Raw genomic sequence first — 20,244 nt, forward strand, 5'->3', positions numbered from 1 at the left:
CCAGATACTTTAACTATATATATATATATATATATATATATATATATATGTGTGTGTGTGTATGTATCACACGACACACTCGGGTCAGAGGAAAAAAAGGTATATATATATATATATATATACAGTATATATATATATGGTTCAACGAGATTTCCAGCGTCAACGCTACGGATTCTCCTCCAAACACCAGATGGAAACTTAAATACAAACGAGAGGATCCATAAGAAGAGTCACATGTTCCACCTGCATCCACAGACCTCCACCCTCTCAGCAGCATCTGCAGAGAGACCTTCTGAGGAGGACAACCCTGAAGAGAAACCCTGATGACTTCACGGAGGTCTGACCAAAAAAAAAAAAAAAAAAAAAAAACCTTCTTCACGAGTCAAGTCTCAGGTGAGTTCCAACTCTAAGGTGTCGACACCAGAACCGACCACTGAGATCTAATTTTTTTTTTTTTTTTTTGCTGCATTGCACCTGAACAAGTTGAGATGTGGGGCAGGTTCTGGTCCCGCGGATCGAGACCAGAACCCTTCTCTAAACAAACACGGATCACGAACAGCTGCCATATGCCAGAGAAACAACAACCGCGGGTTCGGGACGAAGTCTCGGACCGGTGACCCGGGAGGAGGAAAAAGGGTCTTACCTGGAGGTGCAGGGGCGGGTGATCCTGTGGTGTGTGTGGTGTGTGTGTGGGGGGGAAACCCGGTGGGTTGTCGGAGGCGTTTGTCCGGGAGTAGCGTGACGGTGTCGGTGCGTCTGCGGCTCCACTGACATCCACAGCCGGGGTGTTTCCGAGCGGAGGGGGCGTGGCCTGTGTGTGCGTGTCGGGTAAACCCCGCGTTGTGAGGACACACGTAGGCAGCGCGAGCGGGACTCACCTGCGAGGATGGAGGACTTCATTCAGGAAAACTGAATAGAATAGGATTCAGGTTTTTCTACTGTTAGCACTTGAATAAACTGTTTTATTACATTTTTAAACAGTTTATTCATTGTATCGGTCGGTTTTAAACCGCTGCTCTTTGTGATTTTTCTAACGTTTTTTATTTTTTTTATGCATATTTTTCATTTAATCCTTTCCTAGTAGAATGGTTTATCTTTTAAATGTGTTCAATAAAATATTTCTTAATTATGTCATCAAAATGAACGTGGTTTTGTTTTTACATAAAGAGTTTGCTATTCTTAAAATATATACTGTAAGACTTATTTATTCTTACTTGTACATTTTCTTTTTATATTCATTGCTTTTCATGGTAATGTCTCATCAATTATTTTAATGTTTTAAGGTAAGGTAAGGTAAGGTAAAACTGTATTGATCTGATGACAGATAATTACAAGAATAAAATGGTACGACCTGCAAAAAAATAAGCATTAACCCTTGTGTTCTCTCCGGGTTGAGGTGACCCGAAAGCCAGAAAAACAAATGTCATTGTTGTATCCCTTGTGTTGCTTGCTTCAAGGTAAGGTAGAACTTTATTGATTTTTTGTTCAATAGCCACAGAAAATACAGCAATTTTTCATAAAAAATAAATCAAAATAAAATAAGGAAGAACAAGAACAAAGAGAAATGAAGAGAAGATGATACAATCTAAGTCTAAAGATAAAGATAAAGAATCAAAGAAAAATAGAAAAGACAAAGGATACAAAGACTAACATAGAACAGAACATCATGATACTTTTACTCCACTCCTGCCCCCGAACTCAGAATTGTATTTTATTTCATTCGCATTTTTATATATTCTCTAATGCCACCATCCCAAGGCTGTTAGTGCCTACGATTTTCAATCATATCATTTGATATACTAATTCCAATTATAATATTTTCAAAATGAATATATTTTATCACATGCAGTTTAATATTCTAATTCAAATAATTCAAAATAATTTTTTTAACCTTTTAAATGTAGTACAAAAATGAATTATGTCAATTACAATATTAAACAGTTTGTGATGAAATAGATTAATTTATTTTTTGAAAATATTGAAACTATTTTAATTCAATTATTAAAAAAATACTAAATTATAAAAAAAAAAGTTAAAGAAAAAAAGAAACATTTCAATCAAAAGAAATAGTTCAATATTTGATCGTGCTGATGGCACTGATATGTCTAAACTTAAAAGGTAATTAACAGAAACTAAACTGTATTAAAGTGCTGTTACATAACGAACAATTAAAAGCTATTGTAACAGTTTTACATTAAAAAATGTAACAAAGGTCAAGAAAGTCCAACATAGAATAAGCAACCAACTTCATCATCCAGAAGTCTCAATCATTTTTTCTTGTATATAGAAGCATATCTGCTAAAAAAATATATATAAAAAATGCTTTCCGTCAGTCACATAGTTTCGCATATCACCTTTCATGCTCTGACTATTATATAGAAACTGACTATAAACTTCTCAAAGTAAAATCAGAAAACATCATTTTAAAATGTAATGTCTAAATTACTTCTTCTATAATCGTTTCGTAGACCTATAAAAGAGTGTTTTGACTTTACTTAAGTGTGAAATAAAAAAGATAACAAAGTAACCAAAACTGATAATATTCTCAATTTGTGAAATGACTCAAACCACATTGTTTCTTCCAAGTAGTTCTTAACGCAAAAAAAAAATGAAGACATACTGCCCCCTGCTGTTTGTTTTGTAGCTACACCTATACGTTTTTGTTTTTTAAATAACATGCAACGTTTCAGTGAACAGCCTTCATAAGAAGTGTGGATTTTATCTTCGCTCCACATGTTGTTGTTTTTAACTTTATATTTTTAACAATTAAAAAGTGTTTCTTTTGTCCACTACCCGACAGCAGGTGGCAGCATTGAGCTGAGAGCATTTTGGTCATGCACGTAAACAGCGCACGAAGAAGAGTGACAGCCGACAGAAGAAGACGCAGAGAAGAACGTCAGGGCGGAGGGAATCAAAGGAGACGTTTCAAACATGGAGGAATATAACTCCGGGGACGAGGTAAACTGATCGTACTCTCAATAAACACTGAGTCAGTCGACAGTCGATCTTCGGTGATGCTTAGCTGTTGTTGTTATTATGCTAGCGGTGGTTTTGTTGGGTGTGGCGACAGACGGGGCAGGTCACGTGATCACTCAGGTTCCGGGTGCATCGTTAGCTTGAAGATGCTAGTTTTATGTTTATAGTCAAAACTACATTGAATAAACATAAAAATGTTACATTATACATTTGAAAGAAATGACTTAAGTCTCGGTTGTTTCTCTGCTTCCTTGTTATACGTCGATAAATGAACGTTTACGAGCTAAAAAACATATTTTTTATTTCACATATGTTTGTTTTCCTCGAAATAGGTATGTGTGTAATAATTCAAAAATATTTCTTATTTATAAGAAACAAGTATTATCAGACAATAATTGTAAAGATGATTCAAGTGATAAGGATCATTTTCCTGTGATGAATACGAAGAAAGTTATGGATATTTTTTTTAACTTATTTCTGGTAAAACTGCTCCATATTAAGTCAATAGGTTTCAATATTTTTGTGTCACCTTTTTGTTAAAGTGTCATAATATTTACCCGATTTATAAAAGAAAGTTGGTATCGTTGGAGAGCTTTAAAATCAAAGGGAACATAAACATTCATTATGTGATAATAATGCTTATTATTTTTAATCAATAAATTAAAGTTTAATTTTAAAAAAAGAAAAAAGGTTCTTGAAATGGGCTTAGAAAAAAATGAAATAAATAGCCCAGATTAAACAAACGCACCATAAGTGGTTTCAATATAGTTATGGACACATTATGTACAGTTAAGGTGTATTTGTATTTCATTAAATTTATGAAATTAGCCTTGGAAAGTTTCAGTAAAAACGGCTGGTCGGACACGACCAGGAAATTGGCTTTTTTTGGGTCCAAAAATGTATTGGTTAATCGATCAATTTAAAATATATTTGGCAGATTCACTGATAAATGTATAACTTGTATTATAAGTTTATCTACCTATCTACCTATAATAGGGATTCCAATAAACATTTTACTCGCCTTAGATGTTTTGCGGTGGAGTTATGTGGAGTGAAAACTTGGGAAATGTTGTGCCTGAGTCAGTCCAAAAATTAGGATATTCTTGATAAACCAGGACACGTGTTCTACGTCATCAGTACTGGTATATATTGGCGACAAAAACCATGCAAACACAGTTGACCACAGCTATTTATATCGTACGATCAAACAAACAGGAAACTCGGAGGAAGTGACCACTGACGATAGCCAGGAAGGGACAAATACACGCATTCCTAGTGTGTTTTCCTTTGTAACGAAGTATGTTGGAGAATACAGGCCATAATAAACAAGCAATATACATTTAATCTTACGTGAAAATGCATTAAAATCAAACGATGTATTAAATTGTTTGTTCTATTCCTGACCCTACAGTCGCTCTTCAACCAAGAAGAGGTCACCAACTCCGTCAAAGAGGTATTACTAAGTTCTCAACACTGCTGTTGGTCATCGTAACTGACCTCTTGACATTTCTGCCTCAGTGTATAGAAGCTATCGTGGGTGGAGCCGATTACAACCAGACCAATGTCAAGCAGTGGACCAGCAAGATCGTTGAGCAATCTCTCACCTATCTGGTCAAACAAGGACGACCTTTCAAGTATATCGGTGAGGATTTAAGTCATGGATGAAGGTCTACGATGTCACCATGATCCATGTGATCGAGCGGCTTCAATGTGTTTCAGTGAACTGCGTCATTGTGCAAAAAAGGGGCGCTGGTCTCCACACGGCCAACTCCTGCTACTGGGACACAACAACTGACGGTAAGAGATGGAAAACTATTATTAATGTTTTTTATTGAAGCTTCAGGGATCCTTAGAAAGTCTTAAAAGAGTTCAATTTATGAATCGTAAATAGGCCTTAATTTGCTATTAAATGTTTTAAATCAAATTCTTTTAAATATAAATATTTACAAATTAAAGCGCTGTCTCGACAACGAAACTAGGATCAGATTCATTTAGGAAGCTTGTCCAACCAACATCATCATTCATGGCTGAACGTAATACCATCAGTGTGTCTCAAATCGCGCACTTCTGCACTTGCACTTTACATTTTGAGTACACAAATGCATCCCAATGAGTGTTATCAGTTTTATCTTGACTTTTAAAGTATATATTTTATTGAATATTGTTTTTATTGTTTAAGCGCTTTGTGACCCTGGTCTGGAAAAGCGCTCTATAAATACAAATTACTTACTTACTTACATTGTGCAAAAATGCTGTGCGTCATGAGCAGCTAATTGGTGCACTTAAACAGCCAGAAAATTGAGTGAAGATCGATAGATACCTTTCACCCTTAATGCCAGCATCTAAGTGACGTAGATGAAACTAAATGCAAGATACATCATTTACGACGAGTCTTCGGAGCAGATACCTGCGTAAATGTCTCACGAAAACCCTCATTTTACCACAAAACGATTCAACAACAATAATAACAAAATGAAACGCAACTGAATAACTTGTTTCTATTGGCAAAAAGTGCTGTCAAGTGTTAGCGATAGGGTTTCAACGACTGGTTTCAAACAGTTTTTAAAAGTAGTAGAAGAAGAAATTGTCAAGTCATTTCCAGTAAGTGTGTAGCTGGAGTGTTTGATTTGAAACATTACTACCCTGTTGAATTTGAGCACTGCGCAAGTAAGTGCACTGTCTTCCAGTGTACTGTAAAGCAGTGCACTTAGGAAAGTGTGCGATTTTGAGACGCAGCACGGGTGTTTGAGACACAATGTATTGTTGTTTGGGGTGTTTTTTCAAAATGAGCATAATGAAAGTCAAGTAGCGTTCTTTCACTTGTCTGAAAAGTACATTTTAGGTTTAAATAAATAGTTGGGAAAAATGTACCTGGAACTATTTCATTGATATGTTTGTTTTTTATTATCCAAACACTACAGTCGTTACATTAGCACAGACTTACATTTTTGTCTATAACTCTAAGAAGTAACAGATTACTCTGAGAATAATCACTGAAAATGAGTAAAATTTCACTTTAAGATGTAGAAACCTGAGCTTGCTCACAACGTTATCAAGATGATATACCCCTCTTTTAACCACCCGACCTGCTTTTCAAAAGCTTCATCCAACCATCGTGGACATGCTTCATTTGCAAATTCCTAAGCTTCATTCACCGAAGTACGGAGCCCCCTCTGGCCTCTTCTCTGACCTGAATAGTGAGGTCATGACCCTTGGAGCAGCTACACAATAACAACTATTCACTTGTTCATCATTCAGACTGATTGTCGCGGATTTCAAACCTCAGCGGAGAATCTTACTCGATGTGACGTCCGTCTGTTTTTTAGGGAGCTGCACCGTCAGATGGGAAAACCGCACCATAAACTGTGTGGTCAGCGTTTTCGCCGTAGCTCTGTGACGCCGCGTGGCTTCTTCTCGCTCCAACACCATCAACCTCGGAATGTCGCATCCATCAAGGAATCGAGCGGAATGTCAAACCAAACGGGAAAAATGTACCGTCAGCGATGCTGAAATCTTGACTCGGACGTGCAAAAAAAAAGTTCACTGCTAACCAAACCGATCATTCGTTTGTAACTTAAATGTTCCTTTTTTTTCGTAGCCAGTACAGACATTCTCAAGTCCTCGGAGCTGCTGAAGGAAATTATTTTTGTTAGAGTTACACCTTTATCTCAGCGATGAAGACTTGTTGAGCTGAATGTTTATATAGTTTTGACATCAAACATCAAGTACTTAATTTACTTTGAATCCTTCTGTTCATTTGTTTTTAAAATATTTGTAATACATGAATAAATCTTATCAAACTGTTAATTACTGCCTTTTTTTATTATTATTTATGTCCATAAGAGGGCGTTATTACAGTGTTTTAAATTATTCTCCACTTGAGTTTTTTGGGAACTAGTCAGGGAACTAGAAGTACTTGTAAGTTTGTCTTTACATCGCAGATGCATCGATGTCTAGATGTTCCTCATAGATTATCCAATGACTTTTTCCAACCCTACTTCAATTCTGGAGCACTATGACTTAATGCAAATTAAAAAGTAAATGCCATTATTTTCTTCCTCAATTACTTAAAAAAAAAATCCATATAGATTTAACCCGATAATTACATTTCATTCGAAACCATTGTCCCTTAAGTCAGGGGTTCCTAACCTGTTTAATCTTGGCATTATTTTTACCCACCGACTGACGGATAATTACAAAAATAAAATGGTACAACCTGCAAAAAAAACAACCATTAACCCTTGTGTTATCTCTGGGCCGAGGTGACCCGAAAGCCAGAAAAACAAAGTTCATTGTTGTATCCCTTGTATTGCTTGCTTCACCTTGACCCAGAGACAACACAAGGGTTTATTACTTTAAAAAATAATATAGCTATAATGCTAAATCAGCAGGAGCACTATGATTATGTCATTTTTTTCCTGTCTTTCAGCTCAGCAAATAATCCCAAAAAATGTATAAAGAGAAAAATATTTCAGTGAAATCTTTATCAAGCGGGACAAAAAAAAGCATACATTCTAGATGACCATCTGGATCCATAAATCATTTGAAGGTGAAGCACTCGCTACCGCTCCACAAGCTGTTTTTTATTATTTTTGTGTAGTTCTGAAGCTCCACTGCGACCAGTCGTCCCGTTTAGTAAATGGCCATCAGTGATATTTCAAAAGACCAGGAAAGTATTGAATTGTATCGATGGATTAAATGTAGGCCAGTGATTGTGTGAGGGAGCTGCTGGATAGATGTGGTTGCTCTGGTTCTAGTTTGTGGTCCGTGATTTCCTTCCTCTCTGAACCGAGCACACAAATACACTGCAACAAGAAGATCCAAATTTTCATTAAAACTTTGAAACGTTTCCATAGAAATATACATTTATTTCAATTTGCAATTATTGTTTACATTGAAATGCATTTTTATTCCTTTGATTCTTTACATCGTGGCTCTTGAGATTCAAAAGTCACTTCACATTTTGTGCAAAAACATGTACAAATCTTTACTCTTTTTTTTTTTAAACTAAGTTAAACTTCCCAACACCTGCTGAGGCATTTGAAAAAAGACAACAAAAAAAAAGAGGTGAATACGTAAAAAGCTTGAGTTCTCAGCTGCCAAAGACACTTTGTGTGCAAACGTGCAAAAAATCCGGACACGGTCAAAACGAGCCGTGCTTCACATGTTTGTTTTTTTTTTCGTGGCGGGTGAAGATGGGATTCACGTCACTAGAGTGAGATTCACTAATATTAAAGCTGGAGTCGTAGAAAAAGCAGCCAAGTGTGGACGTGGAACATGCAGCTCTCATGCTCGATACATTCAACGACGGACAGCTGATGGTGATGCAGCATTTTTTTTACAGATCCATCGTCTTTGATTATAGAGGCGGCCGGTCGTAATGATGAGTAGAAGTTAAAAAAACGAGTGTGGCACTTGAATGATTTGCATGGAAGTGAATCAGTGCCGTCAGAATATAAAATGGTTGAGTTTAACATTTCAAAAGTTTAATCCTTTAATTCACTAAAATAATCGGTATTTTGAAAGGTTTATTTTTCCTTTTTTTTTAATAATTGAAGATTTTCAAATATTTTCAAAGTGAATTAATTTTGTTAAAGATAAAATAATTAAAAATATATATATCTTAATTCAATATTTTTTAATAACTAACAGCCTTACATACCATAAGAAAAAGGAGGTCAGTATTATACCGATATTTTCATATGCTTTTTTTTTCAATACTGGATTTAAAAAAGTAATATATGTATTATTATTAAATTACCAAACTCTTATGTGTTTAAAAAAAGGCATTCTTTTTATATTTCAATTTAAAAATATGGAGAAAAAAATCAGCATTTTAATATAGTCATTTATGGAAGCACATTCCCACCAGGTGAAAAAAAGGATAGTAAAAAAATTATAAATATTAAGTAATAATAAAAAATCGATTTCAGTAGCTAAAGCTTAGGGGAAATGAATTTGTGATTGTTAAAGGGCTGTTGCTGTTATTTTGTGTTTTTGTTTGTTTGATGTTTACGTTGTATATAATAATGATGACACTATTATACCAACATTTTAAATTAGATTTTTGAGTTATTGTTATGAAATGAATCGTTATAAAAATTAATCAAAAGCCTTCAACATAGAGATTCATAGAATCCCATTCCTGCCAGGTAGAAAAAAAAGTAAGGTAAAAATAAGAATAAGAATAAAGTTAGTTAAAAAAAAAGTCACCATTACATTCAGTTGCTATTAAAGTGTATGGAAAACGAATTCCTTGTTATTTAACGTTGCTGGTGTTTTCATGTTGACGCTTCTAATATTTAGGACATACTACAACATTTTGTGATGAACTTGACATATAAAATTCATGTGAAATCACATTGAATAAGGCAAGAAAACAACACTAAAACTACTAAGTGACAGAGTTAAGTGAATGCATCACGCTTTTTTTTTGTTTATTCTTAACCAACTTTTACTTTTTAATTTTATTTCTCACCTGGCAGGAATGTGCTTCCATAGAAACTTTACCAAAACTGTAAATTAAAGGCTCAAAAAAGGGTGTCAACACTCGATATAGTGATGGCGCTGATACACTTCCACAGATTTGTTTCTGGCACATTTTAAGGGTGTTCGAGCGTCGGCGCTCCTTTATCGTCCTCCTGGTGGTTGGAAACGTCGCACGGCGTGTCGTCCAGCATGTCGTAGGTGGTGTCGTTGGCCGGGCCGGAAGAGGAGGCCGGGAGCGGGGAGTCCTGGGTGGACCTCCTGCTGGGCGGCGAGGAGGGGTCGCCCCTGAGACACAGCAGGGACGAGCAGTCCCAGATCTCCCGGGACATGGAGGTGAAGAGGGTCCGGCACGGGTGGCAGAACTGGTAGAAGACCATCATGAAGAAGATGCCGACGGCGTAGGCGACCAGCAGGTGCACCACCACCAGGGGCGCGCAGAGGAAATTGTAGAAGTCCGTCTTGTAGAAGAACCACAGCAGGAGCAGCGAGGCGTTCTCCAGGAAACGCAGCAGGTAATAAACCGCCATCCCGTACCAGTTCTGGGTTTTGTTGATGAGGTCCGGGTCGCTCAGTCGGATCTGCACGGCGGACCAGCAGAACATGTTGATGCCGGCGTACAGGAAGGTGAGCATGCAGAGCACGATGGTCGTCCCCACTTTGCTCAGGGTCTTCTCGATGTTCTCGGGGAACGGCGAGTGGCTGACCCAGAACATGATCCACGGGTACAGGAAGAAGACCAGGAAGTTGAGGAGCACCACGGGCAGGACCCAGAGCTGCAGCACGGAGCTGAAGAGGACCAGGACCGCCACCCGCGTGGCGATCTCCAGGCCGCGCCACAGGCAGATGGTCACGTAGGCCATCGGGCGCACGTCCACCTCGTACTCGTCGTATTTGATCTTGATGGCCAGGATGTTGCAGCGCAGAGCTCCGTAGACGATGGAGAGGAGAGAGATGACCATCAGAGTCCCTGCAGGGAGAGATCCGAAAGTTGATTTCCACATGATAGATTGTTATCAGAATCAGAATCAGAATCCCTTTATTGTCCTGCGAGGGGAAATTCGTTTTAACAACAGCAAGAGCAATATACCAGAAAAAATAAAACACCCAGAAATAAAATATTAAAAATAAAAGAAAAAATCTAAATAGAATAGAAAATAAATCTGCACTATATTATATACACAATCATATTTACAAAAATAACAAGAAAGGTGCAGTTAGATAATTATCTGGCTGTGTTCTTGTTGTGGAGTCTGATGGCAGTAGGGAGGAAGGACCTGCGGTACCTCTCCCTCACACACCGAGGATGGAGCATCCTATCACTGATGGAGCTCCTCAATGGCCTCAGTGTGTGCTGGAGAGGGTGAGACAAGTTCCTCCTCATGGAACCCAGCTTGCTCCGTATCCTCCTCCCAGTCACTTCCTCCACAGGATCCAGGGGGCGCCCTAGGATGTAACCGGCCTTCTTAATAAGGCTGTCCAGTTTAGCCCTATCCTTTGCTGTCATGCTGCTCCCCCAGCAGACCACACCGTTGAAGATGGCAGAGGCCACCACTGAGTCATAGAATGACTTCAGGAGTGGCCCCCGGACACCAAACGACCTCAACCTCCGGAGCAGGTAGAGTCTACTCCGCCCTTTTTTATAAAGAGCAGCAGTGTTATCCACCCAGTCCAGGCGGTTGTTGAGGTGAACACCCAGGAACTTTTAAGATGTGACAATCTCAATGTCCTGTCCCTGGATGTTCAGTGGTGAGGGGGAGATGGAGGGACACCGCCGGAAATCCACAATCAACTCCTTAGTTTTGTTGGAGTTGATCTGGAGGTGGTTTTCCAGGCACCAGTCAACAAAGTCCTGGACAAGTCCCCGGTACGACCCATCATCCCCGTCCTTAATGAGGCCGACGATGGCGGAGTCGTCCGAGAACTTTTGCAGGTGACTGGTGGGAGAAAGGTGTTGGAAGTCTGCAGTGTACAGTGAAAAGAGGAACGGTGCCAACACCGTTCCCTGGGGGACCCCTACACTGCACAGTACAGTCTTCTAAACACCATCCCGGGTCCTCACGAACTGTGGACGGTTGGTGAGGTAGCCCACAATGAGGTGAGTGTCCGCTCCAGACAGCTCCAGCTTGTCCCTCAGGATGTTCGACCTGATGGTATTGAAAGCACTGCTTAGATCCAGGAAAAGGATCCTCACTGTGCTTCCAGGCGACTCCAGGTGAGAAAGTGCTCGGTGGAGAAGGAAGATGATGGCGTCCTCCACGCCGATGTCAGGTTGGTAGGCAAACTGCAACGGATCCATGGAGGAGCGCGCCAGAGGACTCAGGTAACTAAGGACCAGCCGCTCCAGAGCCTTCATAAGGTGGGATGTCAAGGCCACAGGTCTGTAGCAGCTGGGATCCTTAGGGTGCTGAGTCTTCGGCACCGGTACCACACAGGACGTCTTCCACAGTAGTGGAACTCTTCCCAGGGTCAAGCTCATGTTGAACAGAAGTCCAACAATTTCACTTAACTGGTCAGAGCACGTCGTTATACCATAGTAACAAGGATATATTTGTAGTATTGTCCTGAGTACTTGACTCTGGTGTTGCAGTATTTGCAGACCACATGACTCTTGACGAAGTCGTAACTGCTTTGATTTGTTTTGAAACCAAAATATGTCCAAACATCAGCTTTAAAAGATGCTGGAGTCGACTGTATCCTCTCGTCCTCAGTCATCGCCCGGGTCTTCCCGGATTTCATTGTTCCTTTAGCTGCGGAGGGAGTGATGACCGCTAGCCATCTAGTGGCCGAAGGTGTAATTGCAAAACAAAAATTGACATTTTAAAATTAATTTATTATTATTGTAATGTTAACTATTAAAATTGATGAAAGTAAAATGTGATTTTAAAGCCACAAAATGTAAAATTGAACGTTTGGCCCGCTTATCAATAGGGGGTGTAAGAAAATATCGATATAACGATACATGGCAATTTTTTTATTCCTGATACTGTATCGATGTTTAAAAAGAACGAATAGTCTTTGAAACCTTTGAAATAACATTTTATTTTAAATAAAATTTATTTTATGGTTTATATTTCAATAGTGTGTGTATAAAAAGACAATCATTCTATGTTTTATTTTACAAATAACACTCAAATATTTACGGCATTTATTCGTTAGTGTGCTGCAATTAAACCTCCGACCACTAGGTGGCGACATTCGTCATTTCCTCCGTGCAAAATTAACAACAGAACAGGTGAAATGTCAGCAATAAGTGAAAAAGAAAGGAAACACCAGCGACCAGCAGCTTTTAAAGCTGATGTTTGGACTCATTTTGACTTTAAAAGAAAGTTAAAAGTTAAAATCAAACAGATACTGGATATTACATGTTGCTCCAGGTTGTTTGTGTTAATGCACTTTATTGTTAATGTAATATAAGTTTACATTCTTTGTTAATATTTTAAGAAGCACTTTTAGATTTGATTAGAGACAGTATTTGCTCATTTATTTGTTGTAAAAGGCAGTAAAAAGTTGTTGAAACAGTGTTGTTGAAGCTACAGTATCACAATATACTGCGATCGTCCCACTTCTTCTGTCACAAACTTAACCCGCAAAGTTGAAAACATTTTTCGCTGGAACATCACAGGTGTCTTTTGAAAGCTCTTGTTCACAAGTATGGCTTCAATATTTGATATTCAAAAAGAGATGCAAATGACGCCTCACCCTGGTAGAGCAAACATCTTCAGACACTTTGTTGAAATAGATCAAAAAGGCATGAAAGGTCGAACTTTATTGAAATTGTTTAATTCACTGTGCAAAGATCTTACTTGTGCAAATGTGGGGAAGAGTTAGTATTTCTATAGAGATAGGTTAGTTGTAAGTTATTGGATATTTTAAATGAAATTTCAGGAAACATTGATGGTTTACTTTGGTGGTGTTCCAGATTACCATCTGGATCCAGCAGGGTTTTTGAAGAATTTCACGGACAGACTGATGCTAGGTTTTAGATATATTTTTGGAATATGGAAACTTTTTCATGTCACAGTATGTAAATAATTAAATATGAATTAAGGATTTCAAACACTAATGTCATTGTTTTCATTGTAATGTTATTTAAGCATTAAGTCCTTTTTTATTATTTGAATTCAATCATTTATATGTCAAAAGTTGAATTTGTTTAAAGGTCGGAGACAAAAATTTGATTTTTTATTTTATTTGTGCCATCGGAATGAATGAATTTGACATTATAAATGTTGAAACTTAATTTAAATGTTGTTTTTCTAGCATTTAATTATTTTTTAAATTAACTTTTTTTTAAGTTTGTTTTTATTGAATAATTAAATAATTTCATTTTATATGAATAGGTTAAATTCGTTTTTATTAAATAATTAAAAAATGAATTTGTATATAAAAAGGTTCAAGTTGTTTCTATTGAATCCTTTCATTTAAATAAAGAAATTGCGGGGGGGTTTCCAGACAGGATTTGTTATTCAAATTCTATCATTCAAAAAATATTTTGTTTAAATTCAATATTGTCTGGTGCCACTATGATACTCACAGTTTAATATTGAATTTAAAAGACTACAATCAAAAAGAAAAAAACAAATGAAAGTTTTAAAAAATATATATATTTTTTAATTATTGTCATTAGAATATCAAACAATACGGGGGAAAAAATGAAATAATTTTGAAAATATTCAACATTTTTAGATATATTAATTATTGAATAATAATAGTCAAACCTTGAAGTCAAATTATATTTGAAATTAAATCACATTTTATCCTGATCATTTTCCAATTTTCCTGTGTTATATTAAATGAATGTTGTTTTTAAATTTGCAACCGGTGCGTGTCAATTGCATGTATCAGCCCATTTTGTGATAGATCGCATATTGAGGGGTGAGGCACTGCCTCATCTGCCTCCCCTGACCCTGGATATCACTGATGTCACTCACCTCTCCCGATGGACAGTCGCTGCTGCAGGACGCAGATGTAGAGCTGCAGGGTGAGCTGGGGGGCGGAGCCCAGGAAGGCCTGGATGACGGAGGTGCGAGCGAAGGCGGCCCGGTGCGTGAAGAGCTTGCCCTCCGCCTGCCCCACCTGACGCTCCACCTCCTCAGACTGACCCCGGCCGGGAATCTGCTTCTTCCTGGTGATGCTGACGTACGGCTCCTCCACCCGGCCCACGCTCCCGTAGATGCAGAACGCCTCCAGACATCTGCGGAACATTCCACGTTTAATTTGACAGAAGCTTGTCGGGTTCACTTTTTCCTCAGTAACCAATAGCTAAGCTAATATGTTAGCAAGTGTATCTGACGAAGCTTTATGAAGCAGTGTCATTATTTACCACTAGATGGCGGTCTCTGTACTATTTTCCTTTGTTTTGAACTGTTTTAATGAAACATCACATTGTTTTTAAAGTGATGGCGCCACCTACTGACCTCTAAACAACATGACACTGTTTCATGAAGCTTCACGTAGCCCAGTTGAAATATTAATAGAAGTGCTGTCATTGTTAATAAAGTTTTCTACAAAGTGTTTTAAGACCTTTTTCTCTCGTCCTTTCTTCCTCCTATTTATCATTAATGTGCGTATTATTTCTTTGAATAAAGTACTTTTATATCTCAATTTAAAATGGAATTTATATTGATAAAAATGTTGACTTCAACTTGTTCTACAGCATAATAATCCTTTCTTTTTTGTGCATTTGATTATTTTTCCTTTTTTTAAATATACACGTTTGTTCTTTTAGAAACTTTAATTCAAATTAATTTATGAATTAAAATACAAGCAATTTTTATAAAAAATTGTGTCCCTTCTTTTTTTGCTGAGAACATAATTCCACATGTTTTCATTCGTAGCTCTGATGATCTACAATATAAACAAAAGAAAAATATGTTGAATAAAAAAAAAGGTGTGTCAAAACTTTTGGCCTGTACTGTATTTATGTAAATGTTTGTGTTTAAAATCCACTTGCATGACAGGAAGTGAAACCGCATCAAGCCGGATTGTGTTGACAGAGATAAGAAGTTGATGATCACGCGCTATTCTGAGCTTCTGCTCTTCGCCTTCTTTCCTGCGATCGGCGGTCGAGGAGGAAACCAGACGCTCTTGAAGCATATCTTGTTGTGCGAGGAGCTCCTTATCTCGGAGACGCACAAGTTTCCTCTCGACGTGCTGCTGCACGAACCACCGTAAGAGGAGCCGTGTTGATAGTGAACTAGTGGCTACGGAAAAAATAAAAATAAAAACTGCTGTGGAGTTTTAAATGTTTTTGGGGGGAAATTAAGAGGAAGTTATTTGTCATGATGGTCTGGTGATCTGAGGTTCATCACTTTCATGTTGAATAAACCAGAAGTCAAGTTAAGCATGACTTGTTAAATAAACAAGTTGAAACCATTTGATAGTTTAAATATTAACATCTTAGATCTTTTGATCTTTAGTCAAACTGACGAGTCTATTCATTTTTTAAAAGGTCATTTTCTAGTATTATTTTTATAACACATAAATAGATATATATACTTTCCTTTTTTTAATTAAATAAATATTTCCTGTTTAAACTATGTGTATTTATATATGTATCTGTTAAATATATTTGTATTTAATTTATGTATTTCAATCATTGTGCACTATTATCTTATGTATTTAGCAACACCTCAAATGTATTTATTTACTCTCATATAACTTTATTTATCAATGTATCTTCCCTGGGTGTTAAATAAATAGAGAAAAAACATATTATACATATGTGGGTCTTTTATGTTTATTAGTGATTGTTTGTAAATTACATTTTCTGATTCATTTTTTATTTATCTCCAAAATTGAATTTATATTAATATGTTTTTATATTTCCCCATGTATTTTTTCCCTTTAAATGTATTCACATTAATGTTTGTATTTATTGATCTAGTTTCTATTTACATGTTAATATATTTTCCAATTTCCATACACATTTATTTTATTTTCTCAATATATTTTAAATGATTTACCTATTCCCACATTAATGTAGAGTATTTTTTTTATTTATTATCGTCCCATTTATTATGACATCTTTATTTCCGATTTCCTCGTGTTTAAAGTTTTAATTAGTTGCCTATTTACTTTTGTAGATATTCCTTATATTTGTTGACATTCCCATAAACTTTAAACAGTAATTAAAAGCTTCTGAGTATACATTATATTCAGACGATATATTTACTTTTGTTTAATGTATATATTTATATGTTAAGATGTTTGTCATTTCAATTTACTTTCCATTTAATTGTATGGCATTTAACATGTATCTATTCCCACATCATGTCATCCTCTGAACACTGTCATCAGTGAGCAGAGAAGCAGATGGAGCACGAATGCTCCTCCCATGATGCAACACTAACAGACTCAGGGACTCATTCATTCCTCTTGTTATTAGATTGTTTAATTCTGAGTTTGGAGGCACGAGTGGAGTGAAACAAATTATTATATTCCATGTCAATCTTTGTATCCTTTGTCTTTGTTATTTGTCTTTGATCTATGTTCTTTATCTTTAGACTGTCATATTTCACTTTATTTTTATTGTGCTTTGTTCTTGTTTTTTATGAATCTATCGTCTGTGTTGCTGTGTGCTGACTGCAAAAACAATTCCGCGAAGGAGATCCTCCAGAGGGATCGATAAAGTTGTATCTATCTATCTATTATTGTACAGTATTTTGTCAAGTATTACCGTCCCAGACATTCGTATTTCTCTTTTCTTCAATTAGGGTTTTTATTTAGTTGCCTATTTATTTCTCAAATAATCTGTCATTTTCTTAAAATTTTTAATAAATATTAAATCAACTCTAAGAAGGAACTACTGTATATACTTCACCTTTTCCCATATGCATTATTTTTTTTTCTTAATATAATTAATAATATTATATTTCCACATTAATGTTGAGTATTGTTTTATTTGTTATTGTCCCATTTATTATGACATCTTTATTGCTGTTCTTCACTTATAAAGTTTGAATTTTGTAGATATTGGTCATTTCTTGACATCCCCATAAACATTAAATCAACTCTCAGAAGGAACTACTGTATATACTTCACCTTTTCCATATGCATTATTATCTTTTTAATATAATTAATAATATATCTCCACGTTAATGTTGAGTATTGTTTTATTTATTATCGTCCCATTTATTATAACCTTTTTATTGCTGTTCTTCATTTTGAAGTTGGAATTTTGTAGATATTTCTTACATTTCTTGACATTCCTGTACACATTAAATCAACTCTAAGAAGGAACTACTGTATATACTTCACCTTTTCCATATGCATTATTATCTTTTTTCATATGATTAATCAGGGCTGGGTCTAGGCAGGGGCAAGAGGGGGCCTGGCACAATGCCCCCTCAAGATTTGTGGCTGCCCCCTCATACATGCCTGTCTAGACCCGGCCCTGTGATTAATAATATTATATTTCCACATTAATGTCCAGTATTTTATTTATTTATTATCGTCCAATTTATTATGACATCTTTATTTCTGTTCCTCATTTTTTAAGTTTGAATTTTGTAGATATTTGTCATTTCTTGACATTCCTATACACATTAAATCAACTCTAAGAAGTAACTAAAAGGCTTCTAAATATGAGATAATACCTTTAATTCCCTATATTGAAGCTGAGAACTTAATCTCGTGTTTTTGTTGTTGTGTTTGTTGTGTGTTTGTTGTTGTGTGTGTGTGTGTGTCACGAGCATCACGGGATCAATGCTGGGACAGATGGTCAGACCAGAGTTCACAGGCCTGTCAGTCAAACAGCCGGAGATTGACATCGACGAGAGGCGACAGATGTCTATCAAACTCACAGGGATCTGATCGATTCCAAGTCGATTAATCGGCGTTAAAACCGCCATCATTTCGCGGTAAAAAAAACGAACCAAAAAAACTGACCTGACGACGGGTCCGAGCTGCAGGATGTGGAGCAGCAGGATCAGCGGCTTGTCTCGGCTCAGGTCCCGGTGGATGAAGGTGAGCGTCATCTGGACCAGCACCGACGGGACCAGCGCGAACAGCAGCGTCAGTCCCTGCCAGATCCGGTCCCCGGCCGAGCGGTACGTGGAGCTGAGGTAGAGAGCCGCGGTGGTCTCCGCCGTGAACAGACACACCGACACGAAGATGGAGCTCGGGAACCGCATTTCTCAGTCGCCCCGCCGCCCGCGGGAGCCTGAGCCCCGGGAACGAGCATCCATTTCCCCGCAGACGTCCGCCTGAGGAGGAGGAGGAGGACGTGGTTCCGAGCGGGTCCAGCAGCAGCAAGACTGTCGGATTGGTTCTCACACGCTTTTTTGTAGTAGTAGCGAGGAGGGCCGACAGGGGGCGCTGCTGATGCTATCTGTGGGCAATCGACCAGATTTGCGTCGATACGTCCGAGTGCGCATGCGTCGTTTTTGAGAATCCATTCTTTTTAATCTCATTCATAAATCTTAACTGCACGAAATAAACATACATAATGAGTTATTTCTTCTTTAAACGATGGATTGAAAATAATGACTAGCCCATTAAAAGTCTAACTTTTTGTAAAATTATGTTAAGTAAAATACGTTTAAAACTGGATAATGCTAGCTTAGCAATGCTACTTGTTCTAATGTAAGGAATTAAAATAAATAAATAACTTCCCAGTGAACCTTAGACGTCTGTTAAACGTCTTGTCTAAGCTCGGACCGAAGTTCGACGGTCAATAATCTGTAAAATCTAGACAATATAACTTTATTGATGAATATTAAATAAAAACAAAAACAAATATACAATAAGTTTAACAGTCATTTATCAATTAAAAGTGTAGTTTAGATTTAAACATCTATTAAAATGTTTGTCTAAGCTCGGACTGAAGTTCGACGGTCAATAATCTATAAAGTCAAGACAATATAACTTTATTGATAAATATTAAATAAAAACAAAAACTTATATACAATAAGTTTAACAGTCATTTATCAATTTAAAGTGTAGTTTAGATCTAAACGTCTTTTAAACGTCTGTTAAACGTCTTGTCTAAGCTCGGACCAAAGTTTGACGGTCAATAATCTATACAATTTAGACAATATAACTTTATTATATTATTATATGATAATAGCAGAACAGAAAGATTTAGAAACAGCTTATTTTTTCTGACCATCAGACTGCTCAATGAAAATATGACTTGAGCTATGCACTATTTAAAATAGTATGTATTTATTCTATTTATAACATATTAGCATTATTGTTAACTTATGCGCTATATAAATACAAATTACTTACTTACTTATTTGTATTTATACTTTGTATACATTAATTATTATATGCAATATTTATATTGTTATTTATTTATTCTGTTTGTACTGTATTGCACTATTTTTAACTTGTTAATATTTATATTTATACTTTTTATATATACATCTCTCTGCTGTGTTTTTTTTACAGTTGCCAAGCAACGAAATTTCGTTGCCATTTTCACTGCTGTGTTTTCTGTGCAATGAAAATAAAAGAATGTCTAAAGTCTAAAAGTCTAAAGTCTTTATTGATGAATATTAAATAAAGACAAAAACAAATATACAATAAGTTGAACAGTCATTTATCAATTTAAAGTGTAGTTTAGATTTAAATGTCTAATATAAACCTCTCGTTTTAAAACCAAACCTATAGACGATTGAATTAAATACTTTAAATATTGAGTATTGGCCCCAAAAAATAACGGTTGCGCAACTAGTATCCAGATATTGGACTTAAATTATCTTTTAGACTGTTCTCTTAACTCTATCTTATCAATGCTTCCTATACTCGCTTCCTTGATCGCACATTATCTTT

The 20,244-nt window shown here is 36.6% G+C and overlaps 3 protein-coding genes across 5 annotated transcripts in view; 1 reads left to right on the top strand and 2 right to left on the bottom strand.

Moving 5' to 3' along the window:
- The window catches only part of sytl5 (synaptotagmin-like 5), a 55,433-nt gene extending 54,377 nt beyond the window's left edge, over window positions 1–1,056 (bottom strand). For all 3 annotated transcript variants that reach the window (XM_087803419.1, XM_087803418.1, XM_087803417.1), the window contains exon 1: window positions 644–1,056. The gene's annotated coding sequence lies outside the window, so the exon portion shown is untranslated. The remainder of the gene's footprint in view (window positions 1–643) is intronic.
- Window positions 1,057–2,772: 1,716 nt separating this feature from the next.
- dynlt3 (dynein light chain Tctex-type 3) lies at window positions 2,773–6,783 on the top strand. Its single transcript, XM_087803420.1, has 5 exons — window positions 2,773–2,958; window positions 4,388–4,429; window positions 4,495–4,618; window positions 4,696–4,773; window positions 6,303–6,783. Exons 1-5 carry the CDS (start codon window positions 2,932–2,934, stop codon window positions 6,371–6,373), a joined length of 342 nt encoding a protein of 113 aa, XP_087659546.1. The 5' UTR covers window positions 2,773–2,931; the 3' UTR covers window positions 6,374–6,783.
- Window positions 6,784–8,330: 1,547 nt separating this feature from the next.
- xk (X-linked Kx blood group antigen, Kell and VPS13A binding protein) lies at window positions 8,331–18,738 on the bottom strand. Its single transcript, XM_087804838.1, has 3 exons — window positions 18,355–18,738; window positions 14,397–14,659; window positions 8,331–10,432 (listed from the first exon to the last, which is right to left on the bottom strand). The coding sequence occupies exons 1-3, from the start codon at window positions 18,597–18,599 to the stop codon at window positions 9,579–9,581; spliced, it is 1,362 nt and encodes a 453-aa protein (XP_087660964.1). The 5' UTR covers window positions 18,600–18,738; the 3' UTR covers window positions 8,331–9,578.
- Window positions 18,739–20,244: the final 1,506 nt, after the last annotated feature.

Source organism: Callionymus lyra, chromosome 12 (genome assembly GCF_982586985.1).
Source record: "Callionymus lyra chromosome 12, fCalLyr1.hap1.1, whole genome shotgun sequence".
In the NCBI taxonomy this organism is placed as follows: Eukaryota; Metazoa; Chordata; class Actinopteri; order Syngnathiformes; family Callionymidae; genus Callionymus; species Callionymus lyra.

What these genes read in the sequence shown, in the direction of transcription:
- dynlt3 (XM_087803420.1), top strand. Translation starts at nt 2,932, where the DNA reads ATGGAGGAATATAACTCCGGGGACGAG. An exon ending in TCACCAACTCCGTCAAAGAG is followed by an intron (nt 4,430 to 4,494) that starts GTATTACTAAGT and finishes TTTCTGCCTCAG; the next exon opens with TGTATAGAAGCTATCGTGGG. An exon ending in ACGACCTTTCAAGTATATCG is followed by an intron (nt 4,619 to 4,695) that starts GTGAGGATTTAA and finishes AATGTGTTTCAG; the next exon opens with TGAACTGCGTCATTGTGCAA.
- xk (XM_087804838.1), bottom strand. Translation starts at nt 18,599, where the DNA reads ATGCGGTTCCCGAGCTCCATCTTCGTGTCGGTGTGTCTGTTCACGGCG. An exon ending in CAGCTCGGACCCGTCGTCAG is followed by an intron (nt 14,660 to 18,354) that starts GTCAGTTTTTTT and finishes AATGTTCCGCAG; the next exon opens with ATGTCTGGAGGCGTTCTGCA. An exon ending in GCGACTGTCCATCGGGAGAG is followed by an intron (nt 10,433 to 14,396) that starts GTGAGTGACATC and finishes CTCTCCCTGCAG; the next exon opens with GGACTCTGATGGTCATCTCT.